This window comes from Seriola aureovittata, chromosome 5 (genome assembly GCF_021018895.1).
Source record: "Seriola aureovittata isolate HTS-2021-v1 ecotype China chromosome 5, ASM2101889v1, whole genome shotgun sequence".
In the NCBI taxonomy this organism is placed as follows: Eukaryota; Metazoa; Chordata; class Actinopteri; order Carangiformes; family Carangidae; genus Seriola; species Seriola aureovittata.
In genome coordinates, this window is record NC_079368.1 from 29367289 (window position 1) to 29387142 (window position 19854).

Below are 19854 nucleotides of genomic sequence, written 5' to 3' on the forward strand. Positions count from 1 at the left end.
GAACAAAAGAATAAAATAAATACATAAATAAAGCTGACAGTCTAAAAAGTAAATATTTGAATATGCAATATTTTAACATTTTCCAAAATACTTGCTTTAAACGCCTCGTGATAATGAGATAATCAGTCATCTGTTTATCTGTGACATTTATTCCCGTCAGAACTTTTCAGGGTTTTCCTGCTTCCTTCACCGTCCGCTATATAACGGTTTCTATTTTCACTTTGACACGTTGTGTCGCAGCAAGACTTTCAGCAGGTGAGTGAAAACCACTGCAACTGCATCAGCAAGAAATAACCAAGTAATTCAACTGAAAGGAAAGTAAATATATATCTGCGTTGTAAGTTGATCAATATAACTTATTATCAAAGGGAAAAAACACGGATCATCCTGTATTTCGATTTTCTGATCAGGTTCCGGTTATTATCAGTGAATTCATGAACCGACCGTCAGTTAGAGTCAGATGTTTATTCTGCTCCATCATGTTCAAGTTAACTGATGTAACACTGAAGTTAAACTAGTTAACACCTAGTTAACATTTTCATTTCTTCCTTTTAGGTTGTTAAACCCAGCAGCTGGTTTCCAGTTCACGAACAGCATCATGGCGAGTAAACAAACTGGTGAGTCTTCTCACACTGTTGCATATAAATATTATTTATAATATTAATATATTATTCTCTCTAAAATGTGTTGTTGAGCTAAAAGCTGTTTGATTTCCAGAGCTCAAATATTCATGAATAAGACATTAATTAGTGATTAATATAAGTATCATTAGTTACTGTAACATTATCCAGGGGAGTCAGGTTCTGGAGAAAATGCACAAGATCTTTATCTGTAAATGGAGGCACGTGCTCTTTTCAGTTTTGTAAATAACTGATCCTGATAATGTGTCTGTGGTTTGTCCAGATAGTATGGAGTCATGGGAGTGCCATAAAAAATAATTAATTTAAAAAGGAAAAAGAAAATAACTGGACATATAAAAGTGAATAAATAAAAGAATAAAAAACGATTTTACCCTTCAGCTTTTACTTTCACCCTTCAGCTTTTACTTTCACCCTTTAGCTTTTACTTTCACCACTCAGTGTATTTTTGCTCAGGCAACAGGGAATAGACACAGACTTTGCAGATGAATTCACCACCTGAAATATGGGAACAATTCTCCTAATGATGATGATGGTTTTAATTTCTATTTCTTTTATTTATTATTTGTTTTAGCACAGAACAAGCATGCTGATATGTATGTAGGACCCAAACTGTGATTTGTGGACAGTATAGTATTTGTCAGTTGATTCTCTGGTAACCAGTTTAGTAATGATGTGAGAACCAGAGTTACAGCGAGCTGCTGAGGTCCTTGTTACGGCCCTGCAGCTGCAGCATTCAGATGAATCTGTGTGATGACTGTTTTATCTATGAACAGTAGGAATCAAACTGTAATGTGACTTTTTGTGATCGCATATCCCATTGCATCCTAAGAACTTATATGAATGAATTTTTTTTTTTTTTTTGTGTTCCTTACAGTTTTCCTTCTGTTCGGCTTCATGACACTTTACGGTAAGTTAAACTGAACAGATTCATAAATATTCTCATGCATTTTAACATCTACAATTACAGTGTTGTGTAGATACAAACTCACATTTTATTTCAGAGACATATTTGTCAGTTTAGTTGTGAATTTGTAAGTTTGAGGTTAATAATGGATGATAAATTATCTTTTTTATTACAAACACTGTAAAAAGAGAGGCTCAGAGCCTCCTCTCCTCTGATTGGCTCACAGGCCTGTTGTTACTAGAGCTGCAGAGAGAAGCCTGAGAGAGGAGATGTGAAACTACACTGAGATGGTTTTTATATCTTCTGATGGATCAACACTTCAAATAAAACACAGAAGAAGAAGAAAATATGGAGCTTTGAAATCAGTTGTCATCCATCAGGAGAACGATCATGAATCATCTCACACTATGATGTTTATCGTCATCAGCAAGACGTCACTCACATGAAATGATGTGTTTAATGCAGGATGCATGTATTTGAGTTAAATACATTTGTGTGCTTTTATCTTCAGTGGTAATGAATGAATATATTGTATATTGAATATATTGTATATTTGTCTTTTACAGTGACAGCTGATCCACAACTTCGAGAGTTGATCAGGAGCGTTGCATATTGTTCACCCAGCAGTGAGTTTAACTGAACTGAGTCAGAACTCTTCTGCCGCCACATTTGTGATATATGTCTGATTGTATTGTTTTATCTTGCTGTCTTGTTGTTTTGCTTTTTAGAGTGGGTTGTGTACATTTGTATGTTTGTGTCCTTTAAAGGGGGCACTGATCTGGAATCTGTGAGGCACAGCATCGCAGAACTAAAGCAATATAACAGTGAGTTTCACCTGAACTGAGTCAGAATATGCTGCTGTTTAATAAGATCTGAATTTATAGTTTGAACTATAGGATTTGATGGACTGATTAAAACACCAACACGCTGTACTACGAAGCAGGATTTTAGGTTATCGAGGTAACTTCAGGTTTTCAGTCCCACGACAGTGGTTCACTTCTTACCTGGGGAAATCACCAAACTACTGACCAATCAGATCGCTGTCATCATTCCTACAGGATCCTGATGGGAACAAAAGAGTATACAATAAAGTGATAAATATTAACAACCAGTAGACGTTATAGAAGACAGATCAGTGGAATCATTTTGTCGTTTGAGTCTTTCCATGTGTCCGCTCTCTGTGCATTTATTAGCAGCTCTGTTTTAAAACAGAGTTCATCACACTAAATAAATATATAATAACTATTATAGCTTCATTTGAACTGAACACAGATTCTTTAATCTGACAGGATTCCTGACAGTGATGATGCTTTTACTCTCTTCTTCTTCTTCTACTACTACTACTACTACTACTACTACTACTACTACTCTTCGTAGTACAGGCCTCAGTTCATTAACTGAAATATTTACTGTCCACAAATTAGAAATTGTTTCACTGAGCATGTTTAAAGTGGCCTTAAAGAAGCAGTTACAAAATACCAAATAGTATATTCAGTTGATATTTTCATATAACCAAGAAAACATTAGTATCTTGACATCGCTGCCCACTGCCTGTTGGTTGCTTGCGATACATATGTTGATTGTATCGCCTTCACTTGCTGTTTTGTTGTTGTTTGCTCTTTAGTGTAGTTTGTGTACATTTGCATATTTCTGTCCTTTACAGGGGACGCTGATATGGAACCTACGTGGCGCAGAATCGAGGAAGAGCAACTTAATTGTGAGTTTAACCTGAACTGAGTCAGAATTACGCAGCTGTTTAATTAGATCAGAGTTTGCACAATTGAACAGTAGGACTTGAAAGACTAATCAAGACACCTGTTAATTCAGTGAAATATTCACTGTCCATAAATTAGAAATTGTTTCACTGATTATGTTTAAAGTGGACTTAAGAAGTATATTCAGTTTATATTTTTATGTTTATGACCAAGAAAATATGAGAATGTTGACATAGCTATCTGCTGGTTGCCAGCAGAAAATCAGGAGGAAACAGGAAGAGAGGCATTTTTAAAATTGTTTCATTTCAGGCCATTCAGCCTCCAGCTTGCAAGTTCTGCTTTTAATCTTCAGTTATTGCTTCAGCTTTGTTTCAGCAAAGGCATTCAGCTCTCAGCATTTTCTGCAGGAAATGCATTTTCTAGTTTGTGATTTATATTTTAATTGTATTCACTTTGCTTGCTATTGTGTTGTTTTGCTCTTTAGAGTGGGTTGTGTACATTTTTATATTTCTGTCCTTTACAGGGGAAGCTGAAGCTGAAGCTGATGAATCAGAGCAACCTAATAGTGAGTTTAACTGAACTGAACTATTCAGAACTATTCTGCTGTTTAATTACATCTGAATTTACAGAGTTTGAACTGCAGAATTTGAACAACAAATTAAAAACCGCAGTTCATTTGCTGAAATATTTACTGGATAATTTTGCCTAAAGTTACATTTCATTTCATTTAAAAATGGAAGAAAGACGTTTGATTGATGACAGATTCACTCCAAGTGCAAATTAAAGAAACTGTGATTTCCTCACTCGTAAATCCAATTTGAATCGATACTTTAGGATCCAAGTTGTTTTTCCTAATTTACTGTTTGCTTTTAAGCTGTGGGCAAAGAGATGGAGAAACCCACTCCTGTACATGCTCCCGAGCTAGATTCTGATCCTGTGGCCCCTGGTGAGTTCTGAGGGATTTCATTTTAACTTGTATTGGCCTTTCTGTTGTCTATTAGTGTGATAAGTCAGGATCTATGAGAGTATGGGGATGCTGTAGAGAGATTAACTGAGATCAGTTTAATTGGTTTGAATCATACCTTCAAACTAGAGAGCAGTGAGTGAAGACTGACCAAGAAATATCATCCCTTATAAGTAATAGAATGTGTGTCCCCCACGGTTCGATTTTGGGTCAACTGTTCTTTAGTTTGTTGCCTGCAAACTGTCAGCGTGAGAAGTCAAGTTTCATGAAAGTATGTGAAAACCGTAATGAGAATAATTATGCACCACCATCAGCACCAAGTAGACCATACTTTTAATAAACTAAAGCACAGAAAAAAGCCATGGTCGGTTTATCAACCTAAATAAAACTGTTCTGGATCACCAGTTTACCAGGAAATAAAAACTACAAGGTGGTAAAGTCTCCAGGCAACATGCAGCCTGTCTCTGTTATCATATTTGACTGTGCTGTCCCAACTCTACTGACAGCTGGTGTGCTGTTGCTATATTGATCGTCCCATGATCAGATTTAAAGTCACAGAGATATTTGATATTGTTTATTCATGGGGAAACCATCCAAAGACTTTCACATTCACACTTGTCATCAGTGTTTTGTCCATGACGTGATAGATGGTTTGTGGACTGACGAACCTTCTTCATTTTTTACAGAGGAGACCCAGTGCGTGTCCTCTGATGAGAAGGAAGAAGACGGATGCATCAAGAACCCAGCAGATGAGTCAGCTCCCTTCTCTGCTCCTTTGATGCCAGTGTTTCTTGCTTTTCTGGGTCATGTTCAGCAACTTCCCCAGTCAAAGTCTAAAAGTTGCAGTTAAGATGGGCCAACAGTGACTGTTGAGCAGCTGCATTCAATATAAACTTTCCTTGTTGAACATAAAACAACACAATCCAGGCAGCATTAGGCTGCTTTCATACATATACTGGTAATAATGGAAATAAATGCAGATTTTTTCAGGAGACAAGGTTGCCAACTTTGCTCAACTCTTGATCTTCAGATATAAACTTTGAGATCAGATGAGTTACCAAATAAACAATGAGAAAGGATTGACCTGAAAAACAAATTGTTAATACAATCAGGAGAAATAACAAATTGGAGAAAAACAAGAACAAGAAATCAACTGAAACTGGAACTGCAGAAACCTTTGACCCAAAGAAACAAAACACTGACGCACATGACAGATTGGCAATATGAGGTTTAATTTAAGAAGAAATGCAGATAGAAGACACGTCATAAATACTACGACCACTAGATGGCGCCTCGTACATACCATGGGTCACATGAACCTGCTGCACAGACGACCTGTTTGTAACTGATTCATGACAAACTTGTGTGATTCACATTTTTTTAAATTAGTTATTGATTGATTTTGACATTTGATTCAGTAATACAATGTGTTTTGTTAAATTAATTTCAGTTTTTAATCAACAGTTAACGTTATTTCAACATGTTTATCATTTTATCAAAATCATTTTTTATCCATTTATCCAGTTTAAGGGTGATATTAACATTCAGGACTTAATCATATGATTATTTTTGATAGTAGTGGGCGATATCGCTGTATATGTGAATTTATATTGTGGTATTTATATATATCATAGAGCAGATTTTCTCTAGGATCAAATGAGAAACTGTTAAAAAGGTAAAATGAACAAACTTGGCTGACTGAGAGACTTGAATACATATGAAGGTCACATCGAATCACATAAATATCCAATAAATCAGTCGTCTTGACTGAAACACTCAAAGATGATTTTAAAAGTATTTAAAATAAAATATGAGATAATCTCTGACAGACAAATGTATATCGTCAAATGGTATGTATCATGATATGACTAACACCTAATGATTTGATTTTTATTTTTTGAATTACAAATTTTCAGTTTTTACTACTTATTGTTTGCTTTTGCATTTATGAATTAAACCTGATAACCCTTAATGTGTCCTTGTGTTTTTGAATACTTGAGTATTTTCCATGAGTCTCTCCCTGACTGATTGGTCGTCTCAAGTTTCAAGGTTCATTATATTCATCTGTGAAATCATTGAAACAACTGACTCCAGTTTTAGTAACTTTATTTTATCAGATTATCTCAGAGAATTCAAGATCTGTTTTTTCAAGAGACCTGAGAAGAAGAAACAGTCAAACATCCAGACAACGGAAAAGACTTGGTATGTTTGAATGATGGAAGGGCACCAGGGAAGATGTGCGTAAAGGACATGAATCTATATTGGACTTGACACCGGTGTCTGATGCTTTGGCCATGAAATGTAGTTGGGAGATATGGGAGGAGTCTTGTGTTGGGAGTGACCACTATCCAGTAATTCCAACAGTGGATATTGAGGCAGAAAGGGTATCGACACAAGGAGTACGAAGGTGGGTGTTTGAGAAGGCAGACTGGGATAAGTTTGAGGTAAGTAGTGAAGATAAAATAGTAGTAGTTGATGAAAGCCAGGGTATAGAGGACTTAAATGAGAGTCTCTGGAAAAATCCTTGAGGCAGCCTTAGAGGCAATTCCAAAAAGTAAAGGGAAAATGAAAAAGAAAGCTGTGCCGTGGTGGACAGATAAGTGTAGCAGTGCTGTAAGTGACAGGAACAAGGCCTTTAAAGACGACACACATTTAAAACCACTTAGTTTGGTATCAGAGAGCCCAGGCTGTATTAACGAGAACCATAAGACAAGCAAAAAGGGAGAGTTGGCAAGATTTTGTAATAAGATTGGAAGAACAACTCCAACAGGAGATGTGTGGAGTATGATAAAAAAGAACGGGGGTTAATAGAAAGGATTGGGAGTATCCAGTTTTAGAATCTGAGGGAGAAGTGGCAGTTACAGACAGGGATAGGTCACAGGTGATGGCAAAAGCATTTGAGAAATAACAAAGAGACAACACTTATGAGCATTAGAAAGGAGTATGGATTTGGAGGAACACTCAAGTAACTGTCCTTTTACTTTAGATGAAGTGAAAAGAGCTATGATATGTAATGTTGAGGCGCCTCAATAATGGGGCATTAAAGAAACTTTTGGCTTTTTATAATAGAGTGTGGGAGGAAGGAAGGCTGCTGAAAGCCCGGAAAGAGGCTGTAATAATACCTGTAAGGAAGCCTGGGAAAGATCTAAGCCCTCTAATTATAAGCCTGTTGCTCTCACATCAAATGTGTGTGAGATCATAGAAAGAATGGTTACTGAATGGTTGACATATTTAAAGAAAAGAGATCAATTTTAATGAATTATCCGATCATTTGCCTTGAGATTAGAAAAGCACAAGCTAATAAAGAGTCTTTTTTGATGTTGAGAAAACATATGACATGATGTGGAAGGATGGTCCACTGATAAAGTTAAAATTTATATATAAGAGGAATGATGTTCAATTGGATGAAGGATTTTATGGAAGGTAGAGCTGTCCAAGTAAGGATAGGAAATAAAATATCAAATCAATATGAGGTGTTTTTTCTGTTGTTTTTTTCTCAGATTCAACCAGACATAGGCAGATCTCTTTTCGCTGATGATGGAGCTTTGTGGAAAAGGGAAAGAAATATCTTGCATATTAATTGTGATCTTCACAAGGAAAAGAGTTCTGCCTGAAGTAAACCTGCAGATGTACAGAAGAATACTGAAGAGAGGAATTCTTTTTGATTCAAAGTTAACATAGATTTGACCATTTAGATAAAACAGTTGTGAAATGTCATAAGGTTTTAAATATCATGAGGTGTGTAAATGGGGTGGAATAGGGAGCAAGCTTTTTCTTCATTAAAAACTACCTCTGTTACAATGATCCGGTCTGTGTTAGATTATGGAAGTGTCGTATCTGGCTCAGCTTAAAAAGATTCTGCTGGGAAAACTGGACAGGATACAAGCCCGAGGTGTAAGACAGTGCAGTGGTGCAGTGAAGACAACCCCTGTCTCGGCCCTACAAGTCCTCGGGGGAGAAATGCCTTAGAAACTAGGGAACAGTTAATGACTGACTACTGGGTTAGTCTCAAAGGACATAAAGAACAACGTCCTGCAAAAGTAGTGATGCAGGAGTGTTGGGAACAAGGTACAGGGCAAAGAGTTAGCTTCGGGAGGGCTGGTAAAAAAATATACAGAAGATGTGGGAGTAAATAATATCAAGATGAGCCCGACAGTATCCCAGAGCTTGAACCATGGACACACCACAAACAGATTTGTGGCTGCTGGAGCTCAGGAAGGCAGAGAGAGGGAAAGTGGATTTGTTCATGAACAATATTTTCAGCAAATCCCATTAAGTAAAGCAGAAGTCAAAGCAATAATTTGTAATACAGCAATAGAGGAATGGCAAGGGAAGTGGAACACAGAAACAAGGGAAAGATCTCTGTACAGATTGAACAATAAGAAATATTGGTAGCTCAAGAAGAGAGGAGGCGATATGCAACAGAATAAGGTCATTCCAACTTAAACAGCACACTCAGAATTATAGGAAAACACCCAACCGGCTTGTGTGAATATTGTCAGGCAGAGGAAACAATAATACATGTAATTACACAATATGATATGTATGAGCTAGAGAGACAAGCTATGAAGGAAGAGCTCAGGAAGGTGGAGATTCATGACGTCACACTCAAAACATTGATGGATTTACCTAATGGGCAGAGCAGAAAAGTCCTCATTGAGTTTCCTAGACAGAATTTAATCTCTGAGCCGCACTCCGGAGCAGAAGGTGGCGGTAATGCGCCTATTACTCTGGTTTACAACCGCCTTTAAAAACCTAAAAAGAAGAAGAAGAAGAAGAGGGAGAAGTGTTTTTACTTTCACTTTGCCACGTCGTGTCGCAGCAAGAATTATTTCAGTGGGTGAGTGAACTCCACTTAGGATCGATAAAAATAACAAATTAAACTAAAAGTAAAGTAAATATATATCGTTGTAAGTTGATAAATGGAACGTATTAAATGAAAACGCACGGATCATCTTGTATTTTCTGATCAGGTTCAGTTTATTATCAGAGTAAAGTCATTAGCTGATCTGAAAACAGTGATCGATGTAGAAACTATATAGTGTATGTTCAGTGTTTCACTGTTTACTGCTGCAACACGCAGCTGAACATGTGAAGTCTGTCAGAGAAGGAAACGGGCTTCATGTGTTTGAGGCGGAAATATACCCGAACATCAGAATCGGACCATTACACGGTTGCAGGCTGCAGATCAGTGGCCAACGCTGACCCGCCAGCAATGACATCTGGCCCGACAGATTATTTTTGAGAGTATTTTCTTTTTGTTTATCTAAAATAAATAATTTTATCCAAAATTATCTTTAAAAAAAATAGATCTCCGTCTGAGCAGCAAGTTACCCGCAAAATCACTTCCTCTTTAGCGATTTTTGCCAAGAGAAAATGGCGCAGGAAAGTTGTTTGCAGCAGCAACAATGTTTTATTTCAAGCTATTGTGAGCTTTTATTCTGAACTGCTTGACAGAAGGAAGTTGGCCCGAGACCACACTCGGCTGCACAGAGACTGTGGGAGCTATTTGGTGTTATTTAGTTTAGTGTTTAGATTTCATTATTCTATTTTGATTTAATTATGATTAAATTTCTGTTAGTATTCTGTTAGTTTATCATTTTTGTAGTTTGGGTGTTTTGTTGTTATTTGTTTGTTTCATTTGGGCACGGTAAGGAGGCACCGTAGGTTATATAGGTAAGCGCACGGTAGGGACCAGCATGCACCTGGGTGGGCAAATGGTTTTTTACCGGAGCGGGAGAGGCACAGGAATTTTTCTTTGTTCTGTGTTTGCTTGTTATCCGATTAAATAAATCACGTTTTTTGTCAAAAATTGAAAGTCGTTTGGACCTTATGCTTTCTCCCATCCGTGTACACCACAACCCACGGTGCAAAAGTGGCCTTTTGAGTTTTCTATGATTTAAAGTTTGATTAGAAACTTTTCGTTGCTCTTTGTGGACAAACGGCCACTATAGAGACGGTTGTTTGGATGGAAAGCAGCTTGTAGCTCCTTGTTTACCTCAGTACTCAGGAAAGAGGCTCGTTTGTCTCACAACAACAACAACGTTTCAGTTTTGAGTTGTTGAACTGGAAGGTTTGAATCTGTAAGTCTGTGTCATAAATTTAGGAAGTTCTGCACATTCATGTTCAGGTTAACTGATGTAACATAGTAAAACAAGTTAACAACTGGTTAACAGTTATTTTCCTTTTAGACTGTTAAACCCAGCAGCTGGTCTCCAGCTCACTGAGCGACATCATGGGCGGTGAACAGTCTGGTGAGTCTTCATCAGTCTAACACACTGTTCTCTCACAATGTTCATGTTACACTCATCAGAAACCAACCGTGTCCTGTCTCAAGTTGTAATGACATCACTATGACCAACAGTTGTGTATAAGTCAGTTATTTTCAGTAATATTGTTCTTTCATTGAAATTCATTTGATTTTCAAAGCTCAAATATTATATTTATAGATAACGACAGTCATTATATAACTATCATTATTTACTCTAACATTATCCCAGAGGAGTTAGGTTACACAGAAAATACATGCATTTTATTGTGCACGGAGAACTGTGGTGTTTTAGTAAATAATTTATTTAATCATGTGTCTGTAGTTTGTGGAGATGGTATGGAGTCACAGGAGTGGGAAAAATAACTGGAAATATATACAGGAATAAATAAGATAATAAAAAATGCTTTTACCCTTTTGCTTTTGGTTTTACCCAATTGCTTTGCTACTCCTTCAAAGCTGTCAATCAACTGGCTTTGGGCGGGTTTTACACACATGAATCCAGCTCTGGCTGAGGATTTTTTGGCTCGGCCAACAGGAAGGAGTCACAGATGAACTCACCGCCTGAAACATGGGGACAGTTCTCCTAATGGTGATGAAGATATGAACAAACGATAAACAATAAAAACTGTAACAATAAACTACTAAATCAATTTTGAAAAGACAAACAGATCTGTTTGTAGAACCTTGCTGAATGATAGAGACAAGAATCGGCCTGTTATCAGGTATATGCAGGTTTATTGAACTGTAGATCGGACCATGTAAATTAAAGTGCATGTAATTAAAAGCAATGTCTAACAGGTAGGTGTTGTGTAGGTGTTAGTTTGGGCTCTTGGACCAGCCAGTAATCCAGATCTAGCTGAGCTGAGAGGTCTGCAGGGTTCGCACCAGGTCAGGAGATCTGATATGTATCCCAACCAGAGTTACATCCTGGATACACAGATCAAATCTGTGTGATGACTGCTTTAACCACAGTTGTAGTCAATCTGTTATGTGACTTTTTCTGTGTGCCAGATGAACTACACACCACAAGAAGCACACCTGGATTATATTTTGTGACTCATGAGTCATTGCTGGGTCAGAAAACACCAGCTCCTGTTGGCAGGAAGCCAAAACACACACCTGATTTCAAATGTGATTTCTGGAAATGATTTCATCTTTACATGTAGTTAAAAGTCCCAGTGTTGTTGTACTCTATAGCAGAACTCATGGAATGACTAGCGTCCAATCAAATTACTTGGTCTGAACTAAGTGTTGTATAATTGTCAATAATGTATAGGTTACAAGTCCTGGTCCAGTTGTGACAACATCTGGGTCTGAACCCAGACCACAGTCCGTCTGTTATGAAATCAATTCTTCTTCACTGCTCTATAACTGTAGCTGCCAGTGGCTGTAACTTCCTGTGTAGACTACTGATTTAGAGCAGTGAAGAAGAACTGATTTCTGCTGTTTTATGTGAGTGTGAAACTATGAAGTTTATCAATAGAGACGTGGTATCTGATCGGTGCATAGACCCGTCAACTCACTGATTCCTGATCCAGTATTTTACAGCATCAGAGGCGTTTCCAATACTAGTATCAGAATCAGAACAACTCCAGTTCAGACCGAGCAGAGAAAACTATCAGTCTGTTAAAGCTGTGACAGAGTTAATGCAGGTTGTGGACACCGACAGTCATGGAAGGTTTGAAGTAAAAGACTTATTACAGAAAACATGTGAATGAATGAATATAATCATTTTCTGTTTCACTACAGCATCACCTCCACGACCTTCACCATTCCTGACGCGTAAGTCCAACTGAACTGACTGATGAATATTCTCTTGTGTTTTAACTTGTAGAATCAGAGTTTTGTAGGTGGTTGGTACAAACTCACATTTTATTTCAGTGAAGTATTTGGATATTTGGGGTTGGATGGATTAATGGAACGTCTCTAGGAACAAGTGGCTGTGAGCATATCTACCACAGAGCAGACTGAACAATGTGGTGAGGAGTGGAGAGCAGACTCTTGAACTGGTTACTTGATGGTTGGATGTGAAACAGGTGAAACAGGTGTGGGATGAAGCCAGGAGCTGGGAGAGAGAGGCCACGCCCACATACAAGAGGGGAGGGGGACTAGAGCTGAGACAGAACCAATGATGTGGAGGCTGACAGTCATGTGATGTTTCAACAGTCAGGATTATTATACATCACATGTTCCTCTGAAGCAGTTCTCTCAACAGTTTTATGCCCTTTTTATTTTCCAAAATGCAGATCACTATAAATTTGAGTGTGTGTAAGTGTGGTCCTGTGTGTCAGAATTATTATACATCACATGTGAATGAATTTATTAACTAATTGATATCTACATTTTCTGCTTCACTACAGTGCTAAGAAGATTGGAAAGACGTCGAGGTAAGTCCAACTGAACTGACTGATGAATATTCTCTTGTGTTTTAACATGTAGAATCAGTGTTTTGTAGGTGGTTGGTACAAACTCACATTTTATTTCAGGTCAGTGTGAATGTGTAAGTTTCATGTTGATAATGGACGACAGATTCTCTTCAGTCCACCTTAAAGAAGCTGTGACTTCCTCCCTGGTTGTTGATCCACTTTGATTGTGTTCAGATACATTAAGGTTACACTTAGTTGTGTTTCCTGATTCATTGCTTCCATTTAAGTTCATTGATTTAAAAGAGAGTAGATAAAGGTTGTTGGTGAGAACCAGAGTGAGTCTGGGTTCTGGATGGTAACTGTGCAGTTCAGGTGGCGTCAGTAAAAACTCCTCTGAAGCAGTTCTCTCAGCAGTTTTATGCCCTTTTTATTTTCCAAAGTGCAGATCACTATAAATTTGAGTGTGTGTGTCTATAGAAGGAAATCAAAAGGAATAATCATTAATTAGTCTCTGTGTTAACACGTTGCTATCATGCTACCAAATTAGCATCAGTATGTGTAAATGTTTTTCTGGGAATCCTAATGGAAAACACTGCTTGTGTAATTTTACAGATTTCAGTGAACGCCACACGGCTCATATACCTCAGTCTACACTTAAACTATATAAAACACCAACTCTTAACATAAGAGATAAAACCAACGATGCAGCTGCCATCACCGTCAACCAAACTGTAACAGCATATTCAATGGCATACATATGGCAAATACTGTTCATTTAGTTAGCGAGCTGAGCGCTAGTAGCTGCTAACCTTAGTTACAACTTAGACCTACATATCACCAACAATGAACTTCACCTAGATTAACTAACACTGTGTTCACACTTCATCAGAGATGCACACACTTCAACACACAACACAGTTCAGACAATACACTGCAGCAACTCCTTCTTAGCGTCTTGAACGCAGCATGAAACGGAGCTGAACAGCTGGACTCAGGTGACTGGGCTGAGCTACTACATCATCAGACAGGGAGACGTTTGTCCAATCCTTGTATCAGTCTGTTAAAGCTGTGACAGAGTTAATGCAGGTTGTGGACACCAACAGTCATGGAAGGTTTGAAGTAAAACACTTATTACAGAAAACATGTGAATGAATGAATATAATCATTTTCTGTATCTCTACACTTCCAGATCTGGATGACGACCTTCTACATTTTCGTAAGTCAAACTGAACTGACTGATGAATATTCTCTTGTGTTTTAACATGTAGAATCAGTGTTTTGTAGGTGGTTGGTACAAACTCACATTTTATTTCAGGTCAGTGTGAATGTGTAAGTTTCATGTTGATAATGGACGACAGATTCTCTTCAGTCCACCTTAAAGAAGCTGTGACTTCCTCCCTGGTTGTTGATCCACTTTGATTGTGGTCAGATACATTAAGGTTACACTTAGTTGTGTTTTCTAATTCTAAAGTTTTTCAAGTTAATTGATTAATTAACTTTGTGAGATTTCCCAGTCAGTGTGAATGTCAGTGACTGGTCACCTGTCCAGGTGTAACCCAGGAACTCACCTGGTCCCACATGACCTTGAACAGGATCAATGATTCAGAGAACCAATAGATGGATGTTTGCTTCAGATTTGCTGACACTCATTTTTACTGCACATGATCGTCATAATCCACAGCAGTGTGTCACACAAACCACTGAAACCATCAAGCTGCTCTTTGTGTCTGTTTTAGTGAGAACAGACATCACAGGTACTGAGGTGTGGTCTCCAGATGTTGACACAGATGCAGGTATAATGGACTTGGTTCGGACAGAGCAGATAAAACTGTATGAGGCTGTGAAAGTGTTAAAGGGGACCTGTCATACTTTCTGAGTTTCCCCTTACTTATAATGTGTTATAGAGGTTTTTGTGCATGTGAATGGTCTCCAGAGTCACAAGGATCAAAGTTTACACCAAAGGCAGTAACTCAGGGTAAAAACCACATTTTCTCCTTGGTATGAAATGTCTTGTTGCATCGGAGTTTCTTAATATCACTAAGTCTTTCAGTCCTACACAGCACCTTTCTGGGCCCACACATAGAGCAGGACAAACTCTGGACTTAGTTTTCTCTTACGGCCTGACTATTGATAATGTTGTCCTGGAGGATTTCCTGGTCAACGATCATAAGTGGGTTATTTTTAACGTTTCTTGTAATTTGGATCTGTTGCCCCATGAATATATATCTCGCATTATTAATCAGACCACAGCTGAAAATTTTACAACTCTCTCACCCCCAGGTGAACTGTCATACTGTAACATGGAGACATTGGTCCAGTTATTTAACAAAGAGTGCTCCTCTGTGTTAGACATAGTTTTTAAATCAAGAAAAATCTCCTCTGTCAAATCCTCACCCTGGATGAACGAGTCACTCCGCAGTTTTAAGCGTCAATGTAAGAGGACAGAGCGCTGACTGATAAATATTCTCTTGTGTTTTAACATGTAGAATCAGTGTTTTGTAGGTGGTTGGTACAAACTCACATTTTATTTCAGGTCAGTGTGAATGTGTAAGTTTCATGTTGATAATGGACGACAGATTCTCTTCAGTCCACCTTAAAGAAGCTGTGACTTCCTCCCTGGTTGTTGATCCACTTTGATTGTGTTCAGATACATTAAGGTTGCACTAAGTTGTGTTTTCTAATTCTAAAGTTTTTCAAGTTAATTGGTTAATTAACTTTGTGAGATTTCCCAGTCAGTGTGAATGTCAGTGACTGGTCACTAGTGATGGGTCATGCGCACAAGCATCAGCTCTGAGAGCCGGCTCTTTGTAGTGAATCAGAAGAGCTGGCTCGCATGGAGTGAGAGTCGGCTCCCAGTTTTTTGCCCATTCGCTGCTCAGGTTTCACTTTCAGTGCTCAGTCCCAGCTCTGGTTACGACAGAGCTTTGTTATGATTGGCCAGCATGGCGACCAGCATGCGGCATTCACGTGAGAATTAAGGATGTGTAAACAGAGAGGGGGCGGGGCAGACACACCACTTGACTCCACTGCAAGTGAAGAGAGAGACAGAGTGGTGAGGACTGAGGAGCGTGTGTGCGTCTTGCATTGTCCTGTAGTTTAACTATGAGTGACACTAGAAAGCGAAGCAGTATCTGGCTGCCGTTTAAAGATATTGGGAACAACAAAGCAGAGTGCCTTCACTGCAAAACGAAGGTCACTATAAGAGTAGGTTCCACCAAAAACCTGCATAGACATATCAGAACTGTCCATCCTACAGTGCAGTTAGAGGAGAGAGGGCAAGCCAGCTCACCATCTACTGATCCTGGTGTGTCTCATACCAAAACAACAGCTGCTGCAACGTCTACTGCCATCCCCATGCGTGCAAGTATAACCCCTCCTACTGCAACTAAAGTTTAATTGAAATAAACAAATGTAAGAGTGGTTTTGTCACAGAATAAATGCACAGAATTAGGCAATTATAAGGTCTCTCATAAAAACACTGAAAGCAAAAGGGTTTTCAACACAAACCATGATTTTTTTTGCAAAGTTAAGGTAAAATATAGGCTACAAAAGATCCTAAATAAAGAGCCGTTCGGGAGTCGAAAGAGCCGGCTCTCGGAAAAGAGCCGAACTTCCCATCACTGCTAGTCACCTGTCCAGGTGTAACCCAGGAACTCACCTGTTGTAACCTGGAACAGGTTTCAGCCCAAAATATAATAATTGTCAATAATGTATAGGTTACAGGTCCTGGTCCAGTTGTGACAACATCTGGGTCTGAACCCAGACCACAGTCCGTCTGTTAGTGACCTCGGCCAACGGCTGACGTTACTCTGTTTACCAGAAATCAATTCTTCTTCACTGCTCTATAACTGTAGCTGCCAGTGGCTGTAACTTCCTGTGTAGACTACTGATTTAGAGCAGTGAAGAAGAACTGATTTCTGCTGTTTTATGTGAGTGTGAAACTATGAAGTTTATCAATAGAGACGTGGTATCTGATCGGTGCATAGACCCGTCAACTCATTGATTCCTGATCCAGTATTTTAGGCAGCAGCAGAGGCGTTTCCAATACTAGTATCAGAATCAGAACAACTCCAGTTCAGACCGAGCAGAGAAAACTATCAGTCTGTTAAAGCTGTGACAGAGTTAATGCAGGTTGTGGACACCGACAGTCATGGAAGGTTTGAAGTAAAAGACTTATTACAGAAATCATGTGAATGAATGAATATAATCATTTTCTGTATCTCTACACTTCCAGATCTGGATGACGACCTTCCACATTTTCATAAGTCAAACTGAACTGACTGATGAATATTCTCTTGTGTTTTAACTTGTAGAATCAGAGTTTTGTAGGTGGTTGGTACAAACTCACATTTTATTTCAGTGAAGTATTTGGATATTTGGGGTTGGATGGATTAAAGGAACGTCTCTAGGAACAAGTGGCTGTGAGCATATCTACCACAGAGCAGACTGAACAATGTGGTGAGGAGTGGAGAGCAGACTCTTGAACTGGTTACTTGATGGTTGGATGTGAAACAGGTGAAACAGGTGTGGGATGAAGCCAGGAGCTGGGAGAGAGAGGCCACGCCCACATACAAGAGGGGAGGGGGACTAGAGCTGAGACAGAACCAATGATGTGGAGGCTGACAGTCATGTGATGTTTCAACAGTCAGGATTATTATACATCACATGTTCCTCTGAAGCAGTTCTCTCAACAGTTTTATGCCCTTTTTATTTTCCAAAATGCAGATCACTATAAATTTGAGTGTGTGTAAGTGTGGTCCTGTGTGTCAGAATTATTATACATCACATGTGAATGAATTTATTAACTAATTGATATCTACATTTTCTGCTTCACTACAGTGCTAAGAAGATTGGAAAGACGTCGACGTAAGTCAAACTGAACTGACTGATAAATATTCTCTTGTGTTTTAACATGTAGAATCAGTGTTTTGTAGGTGGTTGGTACAAACTCACATTTTATTTCAGGTCAGTGTGAATGTGTAAGTTTCATGTTGATAATGGACGACAGATTCTCTTCAGTCCACCTTAAAGAAGCTGTGACTTCCTCCCTGGTTGTTGATCCACTTTGATTGTGTTCAGATACATTAAGGTTACACTTAGTTGTGTTTTCTAATTCTAAAGTTTTTCAAGTTAATTGATTAATTAACTTTGTGAGATTTCCCAATCAGTGTGAATGTCAGTGACTGGTCACCTGTCCAGGTGTAACCTGGAACAAGATTCAGCCCAAAATATAATAATTGTCAATAATGTATAGGTTACAGGTCCTGGTCCAGTTGTGACAACATCTGGGTCTGAACTCAGACCACAGTCCGTCTGTTAGTGACCTCGGCCAACGGCTGACGTTACTCTGTTTACCAGAAATCAATTCTTCTTCACTGCTCTATAACTGTAGCTGCCAGTGGCTGTAACTTCCTGTGTAGACTACTGATTTAGAGCAGTGATGAAGAAGAATTGATTTCTGCTGTTTTATGTGAGTGTGAAACTATGAAGTTTATCAATAGAGACGTGGTATCTGATCGGTGCATAGACCCGTCAACTCACTGATTCCTGATCCAGTATTTTAGGCAGCAGCAGAGGCGTTTCCAATACTAGTATCAGAATCAGAACAACTCCAGTTCAGACCGAGCAGAGAAAACTATCAGTCTGTTAAAGCTGTGACAGAGTTAATGCAGGTTGTGGACACCAACAGTCATGGAAGGTTTGAAGTAAAAGACTTATTACAGAAAACATGTGAATGAATGAATATAATCATTTTCTGTATCTCTACACTTCCAGTTCTGGATGACGACCTTCTACATTCTCGTAAGTCAAACTGAACTGACTGATAAATATTCTCTTGTGTTTTAACTTGTAGAATCAGTGTTTTGTAGGTGGTTGGTACAAACTCACATTTTATTTCAGTGAAGTATTTGGATATTTGGGGTTGGATGGATTAAAGGAACGTCTCTAGGAACAAGTGGCTGTGAGCATATCTACCACAGAGCAGACTGAACAATGTGGTGAGGAGTGGAGAGCAGACTCTTGAACTGGTTACTTGATGGTTGGATGTGAAACAGGTGAAACAGGTGTGGGATGAAGCCAGGAGCTGGGAGAGAGAGGCCACGCCCACATACAAGAGGGGAGGGGGACTAGAGCTGAGACAGAACCAATGATGTGGAGGCTGACAGTCATGTGATGTTTCAACAGTCAGGATTATTATACATCACATGTTCCTCTGAAGCAGTTCTCTCAACAGTTTTATGCCCTTTTTATTTTCCAAAATGCAGATCACTATAAATTTGAGTGTGTGTAAGTGTGGTCCTGTGTGTCAGAATTATTATACATCACATGTGAATGAATTTATTAACTAATTGATATCTACATTTTCTGCTTCACTACAGTGCTAAGAAGATTGGAAAGACGTCGACGTAAGTCAAACTGAACTGACTGATAAATATTCTCTTGTGTTTTAACATGTAGAATCAGTGTTTTGTAGGTGGTTGGTACAAACTCACATTTTATTTCAGGTCAGTGTGAATGTGTAAGTTTCATGTTGATAATGGACGACAGATTCTCTTCAGTCCACCTTAAAGAAGCTGTGACTTCCTCCCTGGTTGTTGATCCACTTTGATTGTGTTCAGATACATTAAGGTTACACTTAGTTGTGTTTCCTGATTCATTGCTTCCATTTAAGTTCATTGATTTAAAAGAGAGTAGATAAAGGTTGTTGGTGAGAACCAGAGTGAGTCTGGGTTCTGGATGGTAACTGTGCAGTTCAGGTGGCGTCAGTAAAAACTCCTCTGAAGCAGTTCTCTCAGCAGTTTTATGCCCTTTTTATTTTCCAAAGTGCAGATCACTATAAATTTGAGTGTGTGTGTCTATAGAAGGAAATCAAAAGGAATAATCATTAATTAGTCTTTGTGTTAACACGTTGCTATCATGCTACCAAATTAGCATCAGTATGTGTAAATGTTTTTCTGGGAATCCTAATGGAAAACACTGCTTGTGTAATTT

At 38.6% G+C, this 19854-nt stretch overlaps 1 protein-coding gene and 2 long non-coding RNA genes across 3 annotated transcripts in view; all 3 read left to right on the plus strand.

The window, feature by feature from the left end:
• The first annotated feature begins 553 nt into the window (after nt 1-553).
• On the plus strand, nt 554-2373 carry LOC130169374 (uncharacterized). Its single transcript, XR_008827819.1, has 4 exons — nt 554-617; nt 1516-1548; nt 2112-2171; nt 2313-2373. It is a non-coding gene; the product is annotated as an uncharacterized LOC130169374 (long non-coding RNA).
• A 1410-nt stretch (nt 2374-3783) lies between these two features.
• On the plus strand, nt 3784-6196 carry LOC130169377 (uncharacterized). The gene is made up of 3 exons (XR_008827823.1): nt 3784-3825; nt 4135-4206; nt 4911-6196. It is a non-coding gene; the product is annotated as an uncharacterized LOC130169377 (long non-coding RNA).
• A 2762-nt stretch (nt 6197-8958) lies between these two features.
• The window catches only part of LOC130169280 (uncharacterized), a 38718-nt gene continuing 27822 nt past the window's right edge, over nt 8959-19854 (plus strand). The window contains exons 1-8 of the mRNA XM_056375860.1: nt 8959-9064; nt 10416-10478; nt 12245-12277; nt 12856-12882; nt 14051-14077; nt 17701-17727; nt 18637-18663; nt 19242-19268. Coding sequence (XP_056231835.1) covers nt 10460-10478; nt 12245-12277; nt 12856-12882; nt 14051-14077; nt 17701-17727; nt 18637-18663; nt 19242-19268 — 187 coding nt within the window. The 5' untranslated portion in view covers nt 8959-9064; nt 10416-10459. The remainder of the gene's footprint in view (nt 9065-10415; nt 10479-12244; nt 12278-12855; nt 12883-14050; nt 14078-17700; nt 17728-18636; nt 18664-19241; nt 19269-19854) is intronic.